Here is a 24,087-nt window from a genome sequence, read left to right on the forward strand (position 1 = left end):
ATTGTTCTTTATTTCATAAATTATGGTTTCATTTTTTTAATTGTACAATTTCTACATGCCATCTTACCAGATTTAAATTGATGATCTATAAATCTGAGAACACCCCTAATCCGGAATCGCCGAAGTTCTGACAAGTCCGGATTACGGACTTTGTACTGTATTAATTTTTGGTTTGGCAAATGATAAATGGAACATGGAAAATATATTTCTATTATCCTACAAGTAATGATGGATGAGCTTTGTTAAATTTCAAATGTACTACCAAGCATAGCTTTTAATTTAAGTTTTACTAAATGTCTGTTCTGAGAGTTAAACTTTTAATTAAGTATGAAGACAAGAAAACTGTAGAGACTATTATTCAATAGTTTATTAGGTTTAACATATGTATAATGTGAATACAAACCAGTTTTCCTTTGGAAAAGCCTTCATAAGGCTAGAGAGTAATTAAAAATAATTAGTAAAGTGGACCCTTCCCTAAAAAAACTTCGTCATTTGCCCGCAAAAAAGTGATTTTTGACGTCTGAAAATGCTTTTTTTTAGATGCATATAAAAATGACAGAAGTCGTTTTATCCCTGAAATATGCAGCGTTTCTGCATTGTGTATGAGAGTCTAAAAACGTCGTGTTCCTGTTCTCCAATGAGAATCATGCGCTGCTGCAAGTCATCTGGCATATACAGTACAAAGTCTTTAATCCGGACTCGATGGGACTTCGCCAATTCTGGATTAGGGATTTTTCCAGATTATAGATCATCAATTTAAATCTGGTAAGATGGCATGCAGAAGTTGTAAAATTAAAAATATGAAACCGTAATTTATGAAATAAAGAGCAATTATGATCTAAAGGGTATCAAAACTTACAAAAAAAAAAAGCTCAATATTCATTTGTTTACTTTATTAAACATTTCTTTCAACGCGCGCATGCGTAAAGCATACATTACGCATAGTCGAAATTAGAAAATTGCAACCAAAACCATTTGATGTGTATTCATGATATTTATGACGAAGAATTTGATTTAAATCATATCAAAGACCAAGTATGTCGAGATGAAATACTACATTTAGTAAGGAATTTTAAGACTAATAAAATAAAAACATCTGCCTTGAAGATGAGGATAGTGCTGACAGATCAACTTCCAGTTCATTGCGCGCCGTGATGCGCAATGAACTGGAAATTTAAACTTTAAAATTTTTTCATATCTGCAACAGTTGATTTTAAACAATTTTGTGGTTCTTAAATGACATTTTTCCTACAGTAGAAAATTATCTGTACTTCTAATGTATCTAGCTCATAACATACTGTAAGATTTTTTTAATTGTAAATAATGCAATAAACCCTCTCTGCAGTGATGACTCACGATTCCAGATGATTTTGATCTTCTGTTCAGATGGTCTCGTAAAGAAATTTCACTCTAATTTCAGTTCTATGAATCTTTACACGACATAAGTAAAATACTATTTCTTATTTTACTTATTTCATTTAACATAGCAGTGAGATTAAATTATATAGAGAGTTTTTAATTCTGCCCCTTCCAACTTTAGAAATTTTAGTCATTGTGTGAAGAAAAATTGAGTATGGAACTGTTTCATTATTAATATAAAGAATGATTTTGAATAATAAATTATTTGCGTATAGTTGAATAATTGCAAGAACTGGAACATTTCCTGCCTGCTGCGTCCTCCCACCCCCCCAAAAAAAAACTATATACAAATTTATAAAACACGTAAAGCATTGCTAGAGGTATAATTTGCTGTGAATTTAAAAAATGTGTAAACATTATCACAATCACTTTTATATGCATTTAGAAATATAGTTGTTATGTACAATTAATTTTTTTAAGGAAATCCAATTGGTGTATTGAGAAACCGTCAGTACATTATGGAATCAAGTATTAATTACCAATAAATTCATAAACTTATTTGAATCTAATTACAAAATAAGTTAGAGAAATGTTTTAAAGTAAAATTTCAGTCGATGCTTAATGAGAAACATATTTAAGAATGTTTTTTGAAATACACAAGATTTAAGTAAATGAAATATATAATTGAAATTCCCACATTTTAAGGTCTAATTCTTAATTTTATTTTGACAATGCATATTTGAGTAATAATTAAATTTTACTTCTTTTAATTTATATTTTAGAGAGATGAGTATTATTTTCTGAGTTAACTCAGATAAGCATAAAAAATCGAATGATAAATTCTCTCAAGAAAACTAAGAGTAACATTTAGGATAACCAAATAGGATGATGATTATCCAGCTTGATGGTGTTTTATGTTAAGATTTAAATGAAGAAAAAAGATTCTAGTTTTTGAAACAAATTTTTCACAGAACTTGTAAGATTTGAAAACTGGAAAGAATAATCCGAAAAAACTTATTTTAATGATAGCTTGACAAAAAATTTTATCTAGAATAGCAGATCTCTAATATTCTATCACATCAGAGTTTAAAATGTTCATGTATGTATAAAAATATGCAAATTGGGAATATATTAATAGTATGTGAAAGAGAAGAAAGGTTAAAGGCAATTACAGTAATAACTTTTGCCTTAATTTTTTTAGTCCAAAAGGGCTTTGTCTCTGAAGGAGTATTATTTTCATTTTGCGATTTTGCGTTGAATCACTATAAATGTCCGTTTCACTTTTCAAACTGTTGCCACCAAATGTTAGAGTCCTGCATTATATTTGAAGAAATTAAATAACAAAAAATCTGCATAAATGTAGGTATATTTCTCACATTGTAATAAAACAACAGTACCTAGAGGCATCGAATTTTGAATGACGTCATCCTCCTACGAATATGGGCATGTGTAAGACGAAATTTGGAATTTGTTTTATTATCGATTTCATATTTGTAAAACTTTAATGAATTTTTGAGTAACAAACTCAACGATTTAAAAGCGAGCAATGGTAACACTATGGAGGAAAAAAAACCTTTTTATCTCCAGTGTGTGGAACTGTGTATCAGAAATACTAAAGATAGGCTCATTTTTAAATTATTTTGCGACATTGCTATTGAACTGAATCTCATGGTGTAAGTGCAAAGAACTTAATAAAGGTAACACACAAAACGTTAAAAAACACCTTTTTGGATGTAATTTAAAATAAAACCTTTCAGATTTTTTTAAAGACCATACTGCAATACATGCATAATTACTTATTTTTAAATGCCACCCTTAAATTATCTAAAATTGTTTTGAAATGGCTTATCAGTCAAAATTTCAGTGCTTCTTAAATAATGTTTTTAATATTGAAATTATATGAATGAAAAATAATATTTTGTAATGGAATTTTTTTATTAACAAAATTAAAAAGCTTAAACAAATATGCACAAATTTATCATGCTTGTTTTATAATAAGATAATGAGAGAGTCAGATATGAGCAATAAATATCAAAATATTTTATTTCCAATGATAGCTTTCAGTATCCTTGTGTGGCCTGTAATAGAACTTAGTGCAATAAAAAGATCATTATTTGATGATGTAAACACCATTGCTGTATTAATTCCTGGTGCTGGAATTTTCTGAATGACCTGAAAGCCAATATAGCCTCGATATTGCAGAATGTAAATAGTCTGAAAGTGTTTACTACAAGCCAAAACATACATCTCTCCTAAAAATAGAATGAAATAAAAAATTTATTCAATAACCTTAGTTTTGAAGCATATATGCTTAATATTAAAATTTAATATTAAACATACAGGGTGAATCTGAACAAGTGGGTAATATTTAGAGGGTGATAGAAGGCAGCTATACAAGCAATATTCATCATAGGATATATGGTCAGAACGCAAATGGCAATCCGCCAAGCAGCATTGTAAGTAAATAATATAAAAGGATTTGGTCCTTGCACCCAAAGCATTTTCTATTATGGACTGCTGAGAGCATTGCTGGTTATATGGACCACGGAATTTCCAGGGTGATGGATTCCAGGATGATCAAAGTGGTCCACCAAGATCACTGGATCTCTCATGTTTGGACTTTTTCCTGCGAGACCATATGAAAAGCCTAATCTCCGAGTGCCCCATTGAAACCAATAGGGATCTATTTGCCATTGTTGCCGATGATATCGGGAAATGCCTGTATCTTTACAAATGTGCGTCAATCCCTATCCCACAGGTGTACAGCTGGCGGAAGGCCTTTTGAGCAATTTCTACGAGTGTTTTCTGAAATATCTTCTCTCGTTCTTGTGTGAATTCTGTAAATATGACAGTGGAAAACTACCCTTTAACTTCTTGCCGCTTGCGTTTTGACTGTACATTCTATGACAAATATTACTTGTATAGCTGTCATCTATCACCACCTAAAGTTTTGCCCACTTGTTCAAATTCACCCTGTATTTAAAAAGAATTAGAGGATTAAATATGAAGTTTCAATAGTCATATATAAACTAGATACAAAATCATTTTTTTAATAGCAGCATCAGAGCCAAATTTAGACTTGATAAGGCCCTAAACTATTTAAGATAAAGGGCCTAAGTCTGTTATACTATATTTTAAATTTTTTGAGAGGCTCTCAACAAAGTGGGGGTCCTAAGCTAGAGCTTGTGCAGCTTATACGTAAATCCAGCACTGAGCAGCATTTATATATAAACTTGTCATCAGAAAAGCTTGCTTTGATTTCTGCATCACCTTTTATTATGTTATTAAAAATATGATCTTCATGAATAACTAATTTAAACACACACAAATCTTGCAAATATTTTAGCTGTTACATGTATATATGTATACATATTATATAATTTAAAGTTAAGTTGTAAGAACAAATGTAAAAAGGACCTATGTGGTAAAAAATATTGTGCTGCAAAATTAAGGAAATTAGAAGGTAAATTTTAGTATGCACGCTAAAAAGTTACCAAAAACTGTGGCTCTGTGAAAACTTCAACATAAGCATAGTGCATTATTTTTAGAAACCTCAAGAAAATTTATAATGGTTAAATTTTATAAAAATTACAAAATATATCATATGAGCTTTCTTGCAAGATTTAAATAGTACACTTTACAATTATAATCCTTAACCCAGTGATTCTCAATTTTTTTTTTTTAAGTCTTATGCACCTTTTTCACCATTACTAGATCATCATTTCCTCCCCTTACTTCAAAAACTTGAAAAAAGATACACTTATTTAAATTCAAGTTATTAATGTGATTTTTGAATTAAACAAGATATAGCAAATGCTAATATCAAAACTTCAATAAAAGAAGTTTTTTATATTCATAAACTAAAAAATTAACAAGTAAATAAAAGCCCTGCATTTTTTATAGGTGTGTAAGAAAAGGTTAGAATAATTGCCTTGCAACATATTGACAAGTTCTACCAAATTGTTCCATGAACAACATTCAAAAGCAAATATCTAGAAGACAAGTAGGAAAACGCATGCGGACAAGCCACCATATGAAACAATCTCTATGAATGATAGGATGGCCTACTCCCTATGAAGGTGGCAAATGCCACGAGAAAGACAAAAAATGTCAAATTATAAAACATTAAGGAATATTTTTAAATGATTGAGGAAAAAAATGTCAATTTTGAATTCCTAGGAAGGAAGAATAGCCTACACTTCATTTCACTCATTTTATATTGTAATAAGATTTAGCAGAAACACCAAATATCAATTTTAATATTTTTAATATCTTTAATTTATAATATAAATTATTACTGTTGCAAATATTTTATTATTATCCCATTCATAAACAGTTTATATAAAGATTTGCTTTTTAAATTTTTAATATAAAATATTAAAAACTTGGTGAAACAAAATAACCTTTCTAGATGCTTAAATAAAACCTATATTACTATAGGAAACCCTTGCCGAGACTGGTATTTTGGACAGTGATTTCATTTATAAGTGCTAGCTTAATCATTTCCATTTAATTTAACAAAAGCTAGAATTTCATTTGTATGCAGTTCAACATTTATTTATCAACACTGATTGCTTGCTGACAGCAACAATTTTAAAGAGTTTCCAATGATTGAAAATGAAGCCAAATTGCAAAAGCTGTTGGCTGTGAAGGATTTTCAGCTATAGAAGGAAAAACGTCAAAGCATTAAATAAGAAACGGCAGATGAAAAAATGGATGATTTTACAACACAGCTGACAATGAAAACAAAAATAAAAAAAAGATAAAGTGCCTTTATATTAGAATTTAAGCTAATCATAGAAAAAAAATGAAAAAGGACAGAAAAACTGATTTTGCAGTGGAGATTGACCTAATTGAAGAAGGAATGGGAAAAAAGTTTGCTCCTTAACGCAAAACTTTGAAAGAGTTGAATCAGACAACATTCCAAGCAAAAATCACCAGCTTTCCATAAAACAATTGGTGTATTTACTAAGCAGTAGTAAAAATCCTTTCAGTTGACATGTTTAGTTCTTTTTTCCTTTTAACTGTTATTTTATTATTTAAGCTTGTTTAAATTATATATGCTTTCTTAACCTGAATTATAGCTAACATTTTTTCATACAAGGTTAACTTTGCAGAGTACGAGTGCCATGTGTTAATGATGAAACCCTCACGTTTGATAAAGTTTAACTGTGTTATTATGGAGCTCTGCTGTTAAAAAATATTTCTCTTCACAAAATAAAATAAAAAGTAGCCAAAGAAAAATTTACCATCCAAATTGAATCTGTCAAGAAAACTGATGCCTTGGACTTCAACTGTTTGATATAAAATCAGTTCATCGTAAAGAACGTATACTTCCAGTGGTTGTGTATAGACATCAACCCATTTTGAGTTCTTCAAAATTTTTGTCTTTTCTTTTGCAAGTAGGAGGAAAACATCTAATTCATTATCAACCCATAGTACTGAAGATGAAACTGCATTTGAAGAGTTGATTTTCAAGCTGAACTGTTAAAAAAGTTATAATTTACTAAACAAGATAAAAGTTATGATACATATTTAACAAACTGAAATTTAAACTCTTCTGAAATGAATGTTAGTATTTATTCATTAATTTGTTTTATGTTATGAAATGTTTTGGGAAGTTTTAATTTTGTTTAAATATATAATAAGCATAAATTATGAATGAAGAATCTACATATATTTTGGTTTATTTGATAATGACAAAGTATTCGAGGGCTTTGATTACCCGAGGCCTAAAGATAAGTATGCCTTCGTAGAGGGCTTTCTCAGGGAAACTGGCTTGTATACATGTTACACACAAAAAAAATCATGAAAGCACTCATGCAGCCAGCTCATTCGCCAGGATTCGAGCCTCGCTCAAACAACCAGTGTTCAGCACATTTACCACTCGGCTGCCGATTGGCTTAAATATATTGTTGCATGCTTACGGGTTTGCAATAGATTGAATGCACAGGTCTGATAACAGGTTAATAAAATTTATTTTTATCAAAAGAAATATTTAAGAACTCTGGAATTTTTCACAGAAATATTCATACAAGTGTTCACAGTACAACCAGTTAGTTACACTTCAAACTGCTAAAAACAACTCACAACAATAATGAAGCAATTGAACTCGGATGGTCTCTGTCCAGGTTTTTATGGTTTTCAACAGAAATATTTCCAGAACTTTCTGCCTCTCGAAATTACTAGAAAGCTCTACAATAGTGGAATTACGGTTACAGCTAACATAGCGATCAATTACATTTAATTTCAATACATATTACAGTGATACAGGGACCAGACCAAAATGTTGTCAAACTTGGAGACAAACCAAGTTGCCAAAAACCGTTGTCACCTTGCCAATATCTCGCCAAATTGCAGAGATACCCATTTATTCAATGTTAAATGCACTTGCCCCTGTATTCCTACTTTTCTGGCATAACTTTCTCTTAAAATTTGTCTTGCACTACATTACACAGAAAAATACAATAATTTTACTTCCAATTCTACTAAACATACCTATCTAAGTAGAAAGTTCGTAACAATATTTTGAATTTCAAATGTATATGAATAAAATCTAACTTATATCCATTAACTTGTATCCATAACAAAAATAAACTTTAAATTATTGCAGTTTTCTTTTATATGTGTATATTAAAAACATGACAAAATACAATGGTGTTTTTTATTATACAATAAATGCTTTAAATAAATGTAATGCAGTAAGAAATACACATTTAGGAATAATGCCAAAATGTCAACAGTGTTTTTGCTGATCATGCCATGATATAATCTCTCACTATTTATCAATAACCTCAACCTAACTCTAACATCTTTAAGAAAAATCTGAGATATTACTTTCTGTTTGGGTAAAATCATACCTCTGATAAATAATTAACTTTCAACTGATGACAGATATGATTTTCATCTTCAATATTGTATTGCTCAAAAAGTTAATCATTTATTATTTTACTTGGATTCCTGAAAAATATTTTGCTATTAGTGTTATTTTATATCATGAATATAATAAATAATATAACTTTTATAACCTATTAAAAAACAGATTAAAAATTTCTAATCTAAGTACACTGTCATCTGTATCCAAAATCATATCTAATGATTCTGATGAAATATTATAATAACAGATTGCAAGCTCCTACATATGCATTTCTTTACTTAATTTTATTCATTATGTATCTATAATATTTTGATATTTTTTCTTGTATACCATTTTACATGCAAAATAGTACAAAAATGGCCACACTTTATTTTGAGTTTTATTTTATTCAACAGTAAATACTTAACTTTGAGTTGACAACAATAAAGTACAAAGCCTGAAATCCAGACCTCCTGACCATGAGCCAAACTAAAGAAAAATAAAATAACAATGATAATAACAAATACCCCCAATAAATCTAGAAATGGTTTATATACTATTCAACAAACAGAAGCAAGTATGCCATAAATGTGATATTTTTTTCTGACTGACTGTTACTAACTCTCCTGCATGTCACATTTAACCTTTCAGCATGCGCATATGCGCAAAATTTACGTCAAATTCAGTTTTTAATGCACATTTTTCGCAGATCCAAGCTCAGATGTCTGAAGGTCATTCCTATTCCTCCTCTCTACCCTTCCCCACATCATGGAATGTGCCAACAGTCATTTAGGTTTTTTTTTAAGCAGCTGGGCTTTTATGCCTGTTTATTTCTCAAATTATAGACACAATAACTAAATGTTTCAAACATGAAAAAATTTCTAATCCCTATTTTGAAGATTACAACAAATAAAAGATATTTTATTGAAATCTGACTATGTTTAATTATGAACATACTTGTGTGAATTTATTTAATTCTATAAGTGATCTGTTGCATCCATATTTAAATAATAAAACAATAGAAAACAATTTAAAAGCATAAAAGCACAGGTAGAATTCTGGCTCGTGTGAACATATGCACCACCTCAGATTTGACAGCAAATGTGTTAAACTGAGGGCCTAAAATTTGGAACTACTACTGAATTCTTGATGATTACTGATCTCAGACTTTGTAATGTAAATATTTTTATTTAAGGAAAGGCAAATAATTAAATGATATTTCACTTTTTAATTTAATCATATTTTTAATGCTTTTAAAAATTTTTAATGGTAAAATAATATTTGAGATCTTGGACAGTAATCTAATATTTTCAGATTGCAAGTAGTAGTAATGTGATTTATTTTCAAATCCTGGTGAATGGGTAGGCGAGATGGGAATTTTCATAGTCTAACATATGCAATATAAATATAAGCCAGTTGCCCTCAGAAGGAACTCCTTCCTTCGAGAAGACAAACCCTGAATGCTTTGCCATAAAAGATTTAATCAAGCAAATGAAAACAAGAATTGAATGCATTTCTTTAATAAAAATAATTTGAAATCGTTAAAAATATTATTTCCCCATTAGTTAAATTATGTTCTTTCTTTGAATAGAAATCTCGACCATAACTCTGAATATATCAAGAAAAATCTACAATAACTGTATAATTAATCATATCTCGAGAAAATCAAAATATTATATTAAGAAACTGAAAACATAGCAGGACTTACAATACTCTTGTCAAAGTCAAATTCATAAATATATAATCCTGACACATCATCATTAACAGTGATGGCTAAATATATACTGGGCGTATTTTGATCCTTTAAAAAGGTAACATCAAGGGCTGTGGGATTATGAGAGAAGAATTTCTGGTGAAATGACCAGCTATCACTCCCAGATTCATACCGATACAAATAAATTTTTTCTTCATTGCCTGCAAAAATAAAATTGTTAGAAACATATTTTATACATATAATATTTATAGGCTTTGTAAATGTTTTAAATATTGTACAGCAGATACAAGAACAGTGTGTCAACTAGAAGTTTATTAAATTTTTTTCTAAGGAAAAAAAGTAATTTATTAATAAAAAGATTCATTTCAAGACAAAAGCAGCCTTTTCAATAAAAGTAACTTTATGCATCTTCATGCACGTGCTTTCATGTTTTTACCACAAATATCAGTATGGATATCGGTCTGACACATATAGTTCTCTAACTTATATATTGTTCTCACTGTTTTATTTAACAAAGAACATCAATCGTAAAAGGTAGTGATATTTAAAATTAATTTTGAAAATTTTCTTTACTTTGTTACTTTGTTTACTTTGTTAACTTACCAGAGAAGCCCATAATATTTACAATTTATTTAGTCTAAAAGTACAAACTGAATCTTACAAATTAAATCAAAGACCAGTAGTAATGACATTAGTGGTTGATTCATAGCCACCATAATCCAACTCACCATAATCCAAACAGGTGCATGAAATATGAAAAACCCAGTAGAAATTATAAATGTAAATTACAGAAGACTGGCAACATGAATAGCAGTTACAATGTTGCCAACTAGAAAAGCTGCACTAAGTATTCAACACATATGACATGAAACAAGTTATTACTTCAAAAAGAGGACTATCTTGCCTAATATAAGGCAAAAAAAAATTTTTTTAAACCCCAGAGAAACACAAGACAAAAGTGTCTAATAGGCAACATGTAACAGTGCACAAATAAATTTAAACTAAATTTTAACAAACTACAACACAATCTACATCTGTTCTAGAATTACTATTGTTACTAATCACAAAAAGACATATCAGCAATCATAAGAAGGTTACAAACAAGTGTTTTGCAAAATTTTTATCCACGCTGTACCTGAATATTTCTAGGAAATGATTTTTTGACAAAACTGGTCCCCAAACTTTTCTATGTTTACTGCTTTCAGCAATACACAAAATCTTAAAAAAATTTATTAGTTTTTATTTGTTGTAGATCTGCAGCACCCTACATATAAAGATTAAATGTACAGCCTGCATTTGGTTGTGTAATGAAAATTTTAATTATGAATTTTGTTGTTTTACATTTTCCAATTAGCAGTAAAAGCATTTAGTATTATAAATTCTGCCCCAATTGATTCAAATTTTCATATACCACCTAAATTCTTTAGAACGTGAATAAAGATAACTTCAGAAAAGTGCAAATACAAATAATGACTAAGTGTTCTCTATAAAAATAAATAGTTATGCCAGTTGTTTTTGGTCAAATGTCTGTGAACCTGCATATGCTCTCATAATCGCAGAAGTTCCACATGAGACAAAATAACTTAATAGCTGCAAAGTAGCATGAAATTCATAAACTGTGCTTTCATTTAAATACTGTTTTACTATATTAAATATCTATTTCAAAGTAGTTCTGCATTCCATATGTCAGAGAAAAAAATTTATCTAAGGAGAAATATATGTATGGAATTTTAATGTACTTTCTATAAACAGATTAAAGAAAAGATACTAGTATTTTGGAAACATTAATTTTATAGAAAAGACTATACGTTTTTAATTAGTCTGATATTGAAATGTTTTCAATTACTTCAATTTTTATAATAGATATTTAGATTTTATGGCCAGGAATGGTTACAAAAACGATTCAGCGTTATTTGATCAAGAATTCCAGAGATAAAATACTTCTTTCTGTTCTCCGATACCGGAAAGGTAATGAGACAATGAAATGAGGGAAAAAATTAACCATTTTAGATGAATCTGAAGTATTAAAAATCCTTAATAGGAGTGTTCATGATTTTCTGAATATTAACACAATGTGATCAATGAAATTTAGTGAGACATTTGAAGGTGTTGAAAAGATTCAACCAAGTCACAAGATGATGACAATGATTTAGAACTTAAAATCATTGCAAATAAATGAAAATATCAAACACATTTCTCATTTTAAATGCTATATGATTCAAAGAATGTTTTTTCCTGATGAATATACTACAATCAAGTTATTTTAAATGCATGTAAATGTTAAATAATTTCATTGAAATACCCTGCTGTATGTAAAAAATTACGCTATTATTTGCTTACTGGGACTGTAAGACAGCAAACAAATTCATAACAAAGATGAAAACTAATATTTCTTCACTAAATTAGCTAATTTTAACAAATGCATTATTTTTCAACAGAAAATTTATTATTTGAATTTTCAATAATTATTAAAAAAAGACTGTTTCACAAAATTTACAATATATAATAACACAGTTAATAAAAATGCATAAAATTATTCTACTTTAAAAATTTTGTTATATGCATTTTCAATACTAAAAGGTGGCATAGAGTTGGAATTAGTTCTGCTAGGTTTTAAGGTAGTTTAAGGGGATATCCAGTAAAAGCAACAAGAGCTGTGGCATACAAAAAAAACTGGATGCTCCATGATGACAAGGCATTCAGTTACCATTCTCTCCTCACGAGATTTTTCTCAAAAGACAAAACATTATCTGATACCCACATATGCTCTACTTGCAAGATTAAGCTACTGTGGACTTCAAATTCTACCTGTGGTTCAAAATCTAGCTTAAAGGATGCCATTTTGATGGTAGAAATCACGAAAAATACTTTTCCTGTACCGAGAAGGACATCCAGGACACATTACACAAGTGGCAAGAACACTGGGAACACTATATTTCTATGCAGAGTAGACTACTTCGAAGCTGACAGTGTATATACATGGATAAATAGAGTAGTTTCTCATCAATGGAGCTAATCTTGGAAGTTTTTGATACTTCCTCATATTATGCCACCAAATAGCTTTTGAATTACAATGAGAACAGAAATTTCAATAGAAGCATTTAAGTTCATAAAAATATTGAATTTTATATGAATATCTAATGGAAGATTAGTTTTAGTGCTGGAATACAATTTCGAGACAAACTTTCTGCTATCTTGCTGCAATGTGTGTTGATGCTGTCAAAACAGCTCTCTGTTCTTCTTCAACTACAGTCATGGGTCTTCCATTTCACAGGATAAAAGTTTTAAAAAAAACTATCTCAAATTTTTCTTTAATCCTAAAACAATTATCATCTACTACCAAAAATATACAACTTTTAATTTAAAAATTATAAATTTTACAAAATAAGAAATCAAAATTGAAAATTTTGCATTTATTAGGTGGAGTGAGAGTGATAAAAATCGCCGTTTTTCAAACCAGTTGTATTCAAATAAAGTGCAAGGATATGGAAAAAAAAAAAAAAAAAAAAAAAAAAAAAACAGACACAGAAGCTAGCATAGTAGTCTTAATATTCTCTGCCTCGAATTTTTGTTTTCTACCTGCAATGAAAATGTAAGAAATAAGAGAAATCTCTTCCCTTCACATTATTCACAAGACTATGAAGGTTCTGAAAGCTACTTTCTTGAAGTTTCTGCAATAAAATGTTACTGCTTTAAGACTTGCATACAACTGAAGCGAGTATCTTGATTCACAATTGTGAGAAGTCAGCTGTAAAAATGATGGCAGCCATTAATCAGCTCTTTAAAAAAAAAAGCTTTGAAAAATTATTATGGTTATTTTAGAGAAGCTTTCCATTAATAAGTTTGACTTCAAAGCTTATGTAGAAAAGCTCACAACTACACATGGACAAAATAATTTGCAAATATGCTTTAAGATTCATTTATTGAGCCCAATAGCAGATGGAGAGTTTGTTTAAACACTTCTGTGATGCTCTCATCAGCATCATTCTGTGATAAATAAAGTAGTTTCTCGTCAATGGAGCTAATCTTGGAAGTTTTTGATACCTCCTCCTATTATGCCACCAAATAGCTTTTGAATTACAATGAGAACAGAAATTTCAATAGAAGGATTTAAGTTCATAAAAATATTGAATTTTATATGAATATCTAATGGAAGATTAGTTTTAGTGCTGGAATACAATTTCAACTTCATCTTTCTTATTTATCAAAACACGTCCTGTCTTATACCTAAATCATGTGACTAATTCTAGATGATGTAAGTGAATATATAGTTTGACCCTTCTAAATTCTGAATCAGTTTTTAATTTTTGGTCAGAATTTATAAATGAAGTCTATTTAATTCCATACGAGTACAATTTCATTATCAAAATATCTCATTCTTTGAGAAAATCAACATTATGCTGTATATAGTCATCTAAATAAGAAAAATTTACAAAAAATTAACACTATTTCTCATTTAATTGATAATACCAGTAAATTTTTCATTTATTCACATCTGTTTTGTAAATATAAACTACATATCCCTGTCCATTACTATTATCTCATACCTCGTGAGCTCAAGGAGTTGATATAAAGATTCTAAAGCTGTGTCCTTGTTAATATAGTAAAGTTATAGTGTTTTATCAGACAATGAGAACATGCTAAATATTGTATCAGCAGTTGCTCTTGTAGTTCTTATACAGATGATATATTTGTAATGACCTTTCTGACAAACTGTTATCTACTGGACGAATTTCTAACCAAAAAATTCTCATAAACAAAACTTTAAAAAATGCATAATTTTTATGCATTTCTGTACTAAATGCATTTCTATACATTACAAAATTTTCAGAAATACAATTACTTTTAAATATTTACTAATTTTTAGACTGCCTTGTATATTCTTAAATTCAAAATAACAGAAATCAAGATTACAAATTTGTAAGCACTGAACAAAATAATGAAATTCTATTTACCTTCAAAGTTAAAAGCAATTAGGATAAGTATTTCATCGATACTTTCTAATAATTTAGCATCTAAAACTGTTGCATTTATAGGAGACAACAGCTTGTTAAAATTTATTTCTCCGTTTAAAAATAATGTTTTTATTATAGTTGAGTTTAATTTCTTTTTCACACATCTGAAAAAAGAAAAAAGGTGAAAGCAAGAAAGCAATATACTACTTTTCAAACTTAAGTGCTTTAAAGTACTTAAAACACTGTTACTTGTCAAATTTTAATATATCTAGTAGGTAATATATTTAAATATATGAAAATAACCTCATTTTGACCACAACATTGTATTCTTGTTTCAGCTATTCTGTTTTAAAAAACTTTAAACATTTATTGCAGTGAAATAAGTTAAAATTTACACAATTTCCCATGGATAAGCATTTTTTCCAGTTATATTCAGGAAAATAATAAATGGCTTCAAGAAAAATATTTGTTAAATTCAATGCTATTTGTTAAAATGAATTCTATTTATTGTATACTATTTCGGTATAATATTCATGTTACTGTGAACAATTACTGACAAACCATGTTGTCACCTTTAATTTTGAAATTATAGTAAAACAATTTGAGATTTATAAAGCCATAAAAGACAATTTTGTACATATTTTATTCAGTCTATAAAGAATAAACTTAAAATGCCCATAACATGGTCAAATTTATATTTATTGTAATAATTTACAATGCTTTTATATTGCTTCATTGTGCTAATACTGAAAATAAAAAATTACATTAGTGCTAAAAATCTATTTTAAATTATATTTATCATACAGTATTAATACTTTTAAATCAAAACACAAATAATATTTTAAAACATCTGTTTAATAACTTGCATAGTTAATGAACTTTTTCTATACCCCTGGGTTCATACCAAATAAATATAAATTTAAATTTATTTACAAATGAAATAAATGCATATCAAAAATCAAAATCAAATAACCCTATCAAATAAATTTGTATCAAAAATCAATTTATATAAAAGTGTCAAATTTATTTACAAATGTCTGGCTCTTGGCCACTTAAACCAATAGCAATAAAAACAAATACTCACAAAATAATCAAGTGAATAATAAATAACAGCGGTGTATGTAAAAGAATAAATTAATATAGTAATACAGATCCTTATACACTTCTTGAAGATAATTTTTTAAATAAAAGATTTTCAGTAAAATATTTAGTCATTTTTAATAAAAATAACAGTAATAATAAGTCTAATATCAACTTAATGGGTAAAAAGATACATATTCCAATCTATTACTGCAACTTTTGAATTTATCATTTAATTTATTAAATATAATATTGAAACTCCGGCAATCCACCAGTTTCAGGAATTTGATTTAATATAAAGCAAAAGAGTACCCTGCTTGCCAGAAAATTTAAGATTTACACTCACCGATGAGTTCTATCAACATGCAGACTAAATCCAATTGCTTTCTCATTCAACATTTGTAAAGAAAAAGGATAAACTCTTTCATTTATTCTTTTAGTTTCATATAAAGTACCATTCTCATGAATATCCATAATAAGGGATCTTATGGCACTGCAGTTTTTATTCTTTTGTACCCAAATTATTATTTGCACTGTAAACTGTTCATAGGCATTCCTTTGGGAGGAAAAAAAAGGTGAATTAATTTCAGAGGGAAATTTTAAGTACCCATCACTTTATATCTGAATAAAGATATTATTTTGTACTAATCTTAAATATCTGTGCTTATAAAATGGTACATATCCTTAAGAGATAATATCCTTAAATGATTGTTACGATACCACCAATACTGGAAAACATCAATATATCAAAATAAAAAGAAAAGGTTTTTAATTTGAAATCAAAACAAAAACTACTTTTTTTTTTTAAATTTTAAAAAGCATTAACGAACAAATTTGACGTTTTCATTTAAAATTTATACCTCAACACACAGGTGTGTGTGTATTTAATTATGGCAAAGCACACTAGTGCTATCTGCCTAAGGGGAGGGATGCCTTTCGTGGAGGACTTTCTAAGGGAAACTGGCTCGTATACACGTTACACATGGGGAAAACCACGAAAATGCCTATGCAGCCAGCCCGTTCATGAGATTCGAACCTCGGACCGAACTACCAGTGTTCAGTGACTTTACCGCTCAGCCGCTGGTGGGCCCCTCAACACACAGGAAAATGCTTTTAAATTTTATATAAAATATATTTTTCATACAAGTTTTTAGAAAATTCAGTCCCCTATATAAATTAAAAATACATTTTTTCTATATTACCTTTTATCCTCCAACTTGATAAAATCAGAATCCTAAACAGACATACGGACAGACATCATTTCTACAGGAAAATTCCAGAATTCATCTATTTCTCATTTTTTAGTTGAAGCTTAGCTTGGACATAAATGTATTTAAAAATTATATTTGTACTGTTTATAGATACAGAATAAAATTTACATATTTATTTCATTTTCTTATTAAATAAACTTATTAGATAAATAATAAAGCTTAGATTTTGCTTTAACTTTTGCATCTTTTAGAACTATGTAAACTTGCACAAATTTGGAATAATATGCAATAATTTCTTTATTGTGCTCAACTGTGCAAAAATAAGCAGTAGATATGAAACAAAGTTTTTGTTAATGTTTTACATTTCTCGAATCCTTATTGAAATTATTCCCCTTTAAATCACCTTACTTCTTGGAACATGTTTTAAATAATCAATTATATTTTTCAAAGAGAAAGGGAAAATATTTTTTCTCATTATTTATATGCATTGAATAATCATATATTTGGAAATATTTAATTTACTTTTGAAATAAGAGACTTACATATATCCTTCCTCATTTATAAGAAAATAATTTTCACTTTAATCTATTTCCAGACTGATTAAGATCTAAAAATTGGACATTACAGATGAATGTAATTTTTCATATCAGACATGCGATTTGTTACCAGTGATGTCTTACCCAATTCTTCCAGGTGTAAATACTGATAAGAACCTTTCTGTTTGTCCAAGATGTAACAGTTGATGAAGTTCAAAAAAGACAAAAATTGGTGATATATCTATTTAGGAATAGAATATTTTAAAAATATGAGAAACTTGCAGATGTAAATTGAAGTATATGTAAAAGTAAATTTCTTCAAATATTAAATAACTTATCTGGAAGTAAAACTACAAAGATATTTTGCTTGTATTTCTATACAAATTTAAGATACTATATTCAGTACATTTAAAGAAAAATAAATGCAGTTTCTTTAGTTTTTACTTTAAAACTGAAGTCTTTCATTACAAGGGAATAGAAAGACAACTCGGTCATCAAAATTACATTGCATATTCCTCTTTTTATTTTTTCAGTGTTTAGTGATTTGCATGCCCTTAAAATATCAATACTTGGGAATTTCTAATAAAAATAAGTTTTCTTTTTATAACATTACTTGAAATAATCCAGATGCGTTTTAAGCTTAAAAATTTCTTTCGCAGAAGAAATCAAATTATTTTGACAAAATTTAATATTCATATTTATTAATACAGAACAAATAATTGCATTAAAATAATTAAATCATTTCATTACTACATTTATAAGGAGTTTTTTCCCTCTTTTCTGCAAGCCTTCGTGGTGTAACGGTAGCACACTCAGTGCATATTCGAGAAGCCCAGGTTCGAGTTCCGGTGAGGGCCTTGCACATTTCTCTCTTCTCCTGCTTCAAAAATAACCTAATAAATCTTCAGTGGTACCTAAACTAAAAGGCGGTGGTTGATGATTCTTCACCACCAGCATTTGAAGACTGGGTCCCCTACTCAACAGTCAGCCTTTAAAAAAGGGAGTATATATAAGGTACCAGAAGTGGGTGCAGCCCAATCTACCTAACCAAACAAGTTGGTCTTATAGTCATAACAGGCCATGCCCGGTATTTTCTCCCTCCTTTCTGCATGCTTTCCTGGTGTAATAGTAGAACACTATCCATATTCAATAGATCCAGATTGGAGTCCTGGGGAATTTCTCATTTTTCATGTCTTCTGCTTCAAAATAACCTTATGTCTCTACACACTATAGAATAAATTTCAGGTATGGCCTTCGTCATTGATAAATAGGCACATATATGTGCTGATCTTCCATGGGTTTTGAAGAAAATTAAAGCTGGTTCAGTTTATACACAACTCTCATATCGACAACAGAAAATATTCAGGATTTTTCCCATAAAAAGAAAAGAAAGTAAAAAGAATACAATGAATTTGTCAGTTATTATGAAATATAAAATATTTAGATCCTATTTAAAATTAAGATGAACATTTTGAATTTCTCATTTCTCAAAAATGCTAAACCAAAACAGGAAGCTATGTGGATAATATTGTAACAGTGATGATATTGATTACATGCTTGTAGAAGGCAGGTTATGCTGAGACAGTGGTGGGCATAAGAAGTGGTCACCTGTTATTCTGTTCTTACTTTGCTTATACACATCAATAATAATTATAATATTTGTTGTAAAATTTTATTCAGTTTTATAGAGGATTAGTATTCGACACTTTCAACCGATGAATGTTAGACATACAGTTTTCTGCTGCCATTAAAGCCTTAACCTCAAGGATTACTGTGTCCGAAAGGCTTAATAGAGAGTTTGTTGACAGAAGACCTGATATTTTGTGTCCATTTTACTTCACACCCCCAAAAAGAGATATGTGGCATTCTACAGAGAACATAAATCTTTGATCCAATTTCAGTGGCCACATTTCTCCTCATATTCAGCCTAGACACTTACTGTCAGTAGATTCCTTATCTGAAGCTAATCTGGATCCTGATACTGCTCCACCAACATCAGACAAAAGGATTATTATGGTATCAGAGTTGTAGGTTCTAGAATATATTACTAAAGCAGTTATTTTTTAACCAGTAACAATGCTCACCACATGGAGCTCAACTAATGGACAAGTATCTTCAGAGTGAGGATATTAGGTAAACTGCAAGTCAGCCAGCCAGAATTCTAGATCTAATCCCTAATGAGCACATCTGGAATGAACTTAAGAGAACACTGAAAATTTGCTAGCCACTTTCAAGAACCATCTTTTGCTGACATCCTGCAGCCTGTTGTAATAGTGCTTTTGTTAGGCGTGCTGGGGCTATTTTTCAGCACAATAATATCTGTCTGCACACAGCACACTTAGCTTAGATTTTCTCTGCAACATGGCAACTTTTCTGTTATCATCTCAAATGCTCAAATTATCTCTCATTGAACACATTTGGGATATGGTTGACCACTGGCTCCAACCATTGCAAAATCTATTTTGCCAGGTTGTGCAATTAAAATGAATATGGCGAGACTTTTCTCAGGGCAACACTAGACATTCTTAAGTTTCCATGCCTGACAACATTTTTTGCATCCAAACAGGAAGCTAAGTTGGTAATTTCTTTTTCATTTCTATAATACACAATGCTATTAAGATTATTATTCTATTCATGATTTTCACTCACCATTTGCTGCTGTTACTATTAACTATCATGCTACAATAATAATGAAGCCAGAATTCTAATTGATTAATTGCAGAACAAAATCTGTTTCTTCAGATAACAGTAAAGAATCTTTTAAAAGTAAGCATAATAGAATGATTGGAACAATGCCAATTGCATAAAACTTTTTCTAAAGCTTTCTAATTATACAAACATATTTCTCAATAACTTTATGTTTAAATGAACACAAACTTACTTCCAATTTCTCCATCCAAATGCTGTAAGCTTTGCTGGTTAGAATCAAGTTCAAAAATTAAATCATCTAGAACAGCAGGAATATTTTTTTCAAGATCAAGAATATAGTTCCATGAAAATTTTATTGGAACTTCATTTATTATTTGAAAGACCAAATCAGAAACATTTAGGCTGTGAAATTCAACCTGTAAAATATTTTAATATGGTGCATATTAACTTTATACAATCATGATAAAAATAAACTTTTTTTTTTTTTTTTTTTTTCAAAAGCACGAGTTTTCAGCAAATGTCATCAGTTAAATGCTGCATGACAAAATTAAATTCAAGTTAATGCAACAATTTTTTTTTTTGTTTAAGCTTAGACAGTTACACTTAGCTACGATTACCTATAAGCTTAATTAAAAAAAAATATATAAGTTTTAACTACTTAATGACATAATCTAAGTTAATTCATTATATGCACTTTCCCTTATTCTGAGATAATTTGGACTGACTTAACTGTATCAACCTTATTGAACCCATTAATATCTGGGCAAAGATATACAATTATTCTACATAATAAAATGTATTCAAAAATAATTTATGCCTTTATTTAGTGCATGGCAGAATATTTTAGGCTAGAATAATGTTGCAAAATCATCAAACATTTTATGAAACATATTTTCAAGACTGAAAATATTCTCGAAGAAAACATTTCACATGGAGTGTACCATTTTCATTTAGTTTCATCTCTGTTTAAATGAAACAAAAATATGAAATTTTGTAACTGACACCTGATTTATAAATGGTAGAATTGGTAATCTTAAATTGGTATTGATTCTGGAAAAAAAAAAAAAAAAAAAAAAAAAAAAAAAAAAAAAAAAAACTCTGATTCTGAAGGTGATCAAATATAAGCCTTCAGAACCATGTAACAGGATCATTCTCAAAATTGTTTTGAGTTTTATTCAAAACTTGCATCAGTTTTTCTTTGGGGGGGGGAGGTAATCTAAATTCTGCATTGGTGTGTTTCTCTTCCCCTTTGGTAACAGAACTTGCTTTTAAATTTGAAAATATTCATTATGTAATTGATATCTATTTCAAAAGAGATGTATGTAAATGTACACTAATTATAAAATAAAACTATTCTTTATAAATCTCCCATTAATTAAACAGATTATAAATCATTTACTTTGTCAACCTATAACATATTGGATAAGTTTGAACAAAATACAGATAAATAGAGAAAATTCATGTTATTTGTAGTTAATTACAGTGAAACATTTTAGATTTCTGTCTTAAGAAGAATGCTTTTTCTTTTCCTAATAAATGGATACTTGCTTGTTAAGTACTGGTCAGAAATGGCTGAAGCCATCAGTAATTTAGTCATGTCATTATTAAGAATGTTGCACAAGGTGCAACACATTTATCAAGGAGGGAAGCACCACTTTATAGGTCACTCGAGGGTGGGAGAGACACGCTAAAAAAAGAGGGTGGTAAAGAAGACCGTAACCTCAGAAATTAAATAAAATTACAAATATCCAAGTATTCTCCAGGACTTGGATCCAGTATGACATGCAACACTGCAAACCAGTATATCATACAGGACAGCAAAAATGAATGCTTGGTACTCTTCTGTCATCAGGACCGGATTCAGAAATATATGGATGTATATATGCATATATGAATGCATGCATACAAGCATACATTTCTGAATGTGGTCTCGATAACAGAAGAGTACTGAATGCTTTTTTAACATTCAGAAACAAATAAAATGTTAAAAAGTGAGAAATTAGATAAAAATAAAGGTATTATTTTATTCATGTTTTTTTATAGCATCAAAATGCACAGAGGAATTGGATTCAAGTTAAAAAGTATCGACTTGATTTGAAGCATGTAACAATCCATCTTCATCTTTGATTCTTACTAAATAAAATTTACTTCACAAGTTTTACTTGATAAAATCATTTAATATCATTATTAGATACACAAAATAGTAAAACTGATAAAATGCAAAATATGTAACATTTTTTAGTAGGCAATAAAATAAGAAATGCATTAAAAGCTAAATGCATACATTTTGAGAACTGTATTACACAAGCAAAATTAAGCTTCAAATAAAATATTTTATTAATTCCACACAATTATTAAAAATCAAATTTGAAGTTTTATATAACTTTCAAATATATAACAGGCCAATTTACACTAATATCTTTTAATACAAAATTTAAAAAAATTAAAATTAAAAAAAAGTTAAATGCTTTGTTTTTCAGTTGAAATTTAAGTACTAGTAATTCCTATTTACTATCCTAATGAATATTAAAATTTCTCTACCATTAAGAAATATACAACAAATCTGAAATTTTACGAAAATTTCAAACATGGTAGGATATACAAAATGATTAGAATTCCATAACATGCACACATTGCAGGCAAGAATAATGACCCTTTTAAGGCAATACATGAAGACAGAAATACCGATTTTACATTCTGAAATCGTGTTTACTCATTTTGTATCCGAGATTATGCTATGCCTCATGCAAGGAGAAACTCCATGTCTCAGAATCCAGTTGCAAGAGAACTGTAGCCTACCGGGATTGCAGACTATCATATCATGCAACTGCTGCTTCCAATCATCAAGATCCAATAACTGTTGTGAGAATTTGAAAACTGCAAATCCAAGAAGGCCCTACAGAACAATGTGTAGGAGATTGCTACAACTCCCACTCACATATGACTGCCATGATAGACATCCTGCCCACATCCCCTTTAGCTATTATATAGCCACATACATCCAGCTTATGAAATTGGGTATATTGTACAGCACCAAATATCTGCATGTGTACCTGCAGTACCACGGATTATCAGCAAAGCAACTAATGTTTTGGCTTTAATTGATACTACAGTACTGGGAATCAGTGCCTACAATGGTATTCAATAATGCACATAGACACATCAATGACAAAACATCTTTTCTGATAAATTTAACTTTTTGTTACAACATCAGGATGAGAGTATTTGCCTGTAGAAATTCCAGTGAGTGACTGATGAAATCTTGTAAACTTCATCATCTTACCAGCTCAAACCTAGACATAACTGAAGGCAACCTTTGAGGCTTCCATCACCTTATTTTCAATAGGATATTATTGAGGCTGCATGCTACCTGCCCTAAATTTCCTCAATATAAAGTGTATTTGAGTGATGCCTTTTCTATATCTCTCATCAAACGAGAATGCCGGGTTAATGGTTGCAGATAGATTGGCATAATAATATCTACCAGCCATTATGACAAAGACCGAAGCTGCATGCTCTGCAATATCAATAAACATCAACAAAAGTCTGTTCTATGTCCATTTGTATAAGCTACTATTATTGCCAGAGGCAGATACATGACCTGTTGATTCTGTTATGTTCTGTATGTCAAAATTCTTGAAATTTTAATCATTTCTTCCTTTAGTTGTAATATATTTATGAAACAGGTGATTTTGTTAACTTTTTTCTTTCACTGTACAATAATTTT

The 24,087-nt window shown here is 29.3% G+C and overlaps 1 protein-coding gene across 5 annotated transcripts in view; it reads right to left on the minus strand.

Moving 5' to 3' along the window:
• Positions 1–3,285: 3,285 nt before the first annotated feature.
• Positions 3,286–24,087, minus strand: part of LOC118187504 (uncharacterized) — a 127,164-nt gene continuing 106,362 nt past the window's right edge. For 2 of the 5 annotated variants that reach the window (XM_035357741.2, XM_085824359.1), the window contains 7 exons: positions 20,593–20,776; positions 17,856–17,952; positions 16,311–16,520; positions 14,885–15,048; positions 9,924–10,129; positions 6,609–6,843; positions 3,286–3,611 (listed from right to left, as the gene is read on the minus strand). In XM_035357741.2, coding sequence (XP_035213632.2) covers positions 3,391–3,611; positions 6,609–6,843; positions 9,924–10,129; positions 14,885–15,048; positions 16,311–16,520; positions 17,856–17,952; positions 20,593–20,776 — 1,317 coding nt within the window. In that variant the 3' untranslated portion in view covers positions 3,286–3,390. Of the gene's footprint in view, positions 3,612–6,608; positions 6,844–9,923; positions 10,130–14,884; positions 15,049–16,310; positions 16,521–17,855; positions 17,953–20,592; positions 20,777–24,087 lie in introns of those variants that run through there. The other 3 variants (XM_085824358.1, XM_085824361.1, XM_085824362.1) reach the window with 3 other exon arrangements.

This window comes from Stegodyphus dumicola, chromosome 9 (genome assembly GCF_044657685.1).
Source record: "Stegodyphus dumicola isolate Sdum_Otavi_A_Nest chromosome 9, ASM4465768v1".
Taxonomy (NCBI): Eukaryota; Metazoa; Arthropoda; class Arachnida; order Araneae; family Eresidae; genus Stegodyphus; species Stegodyphus dumicola.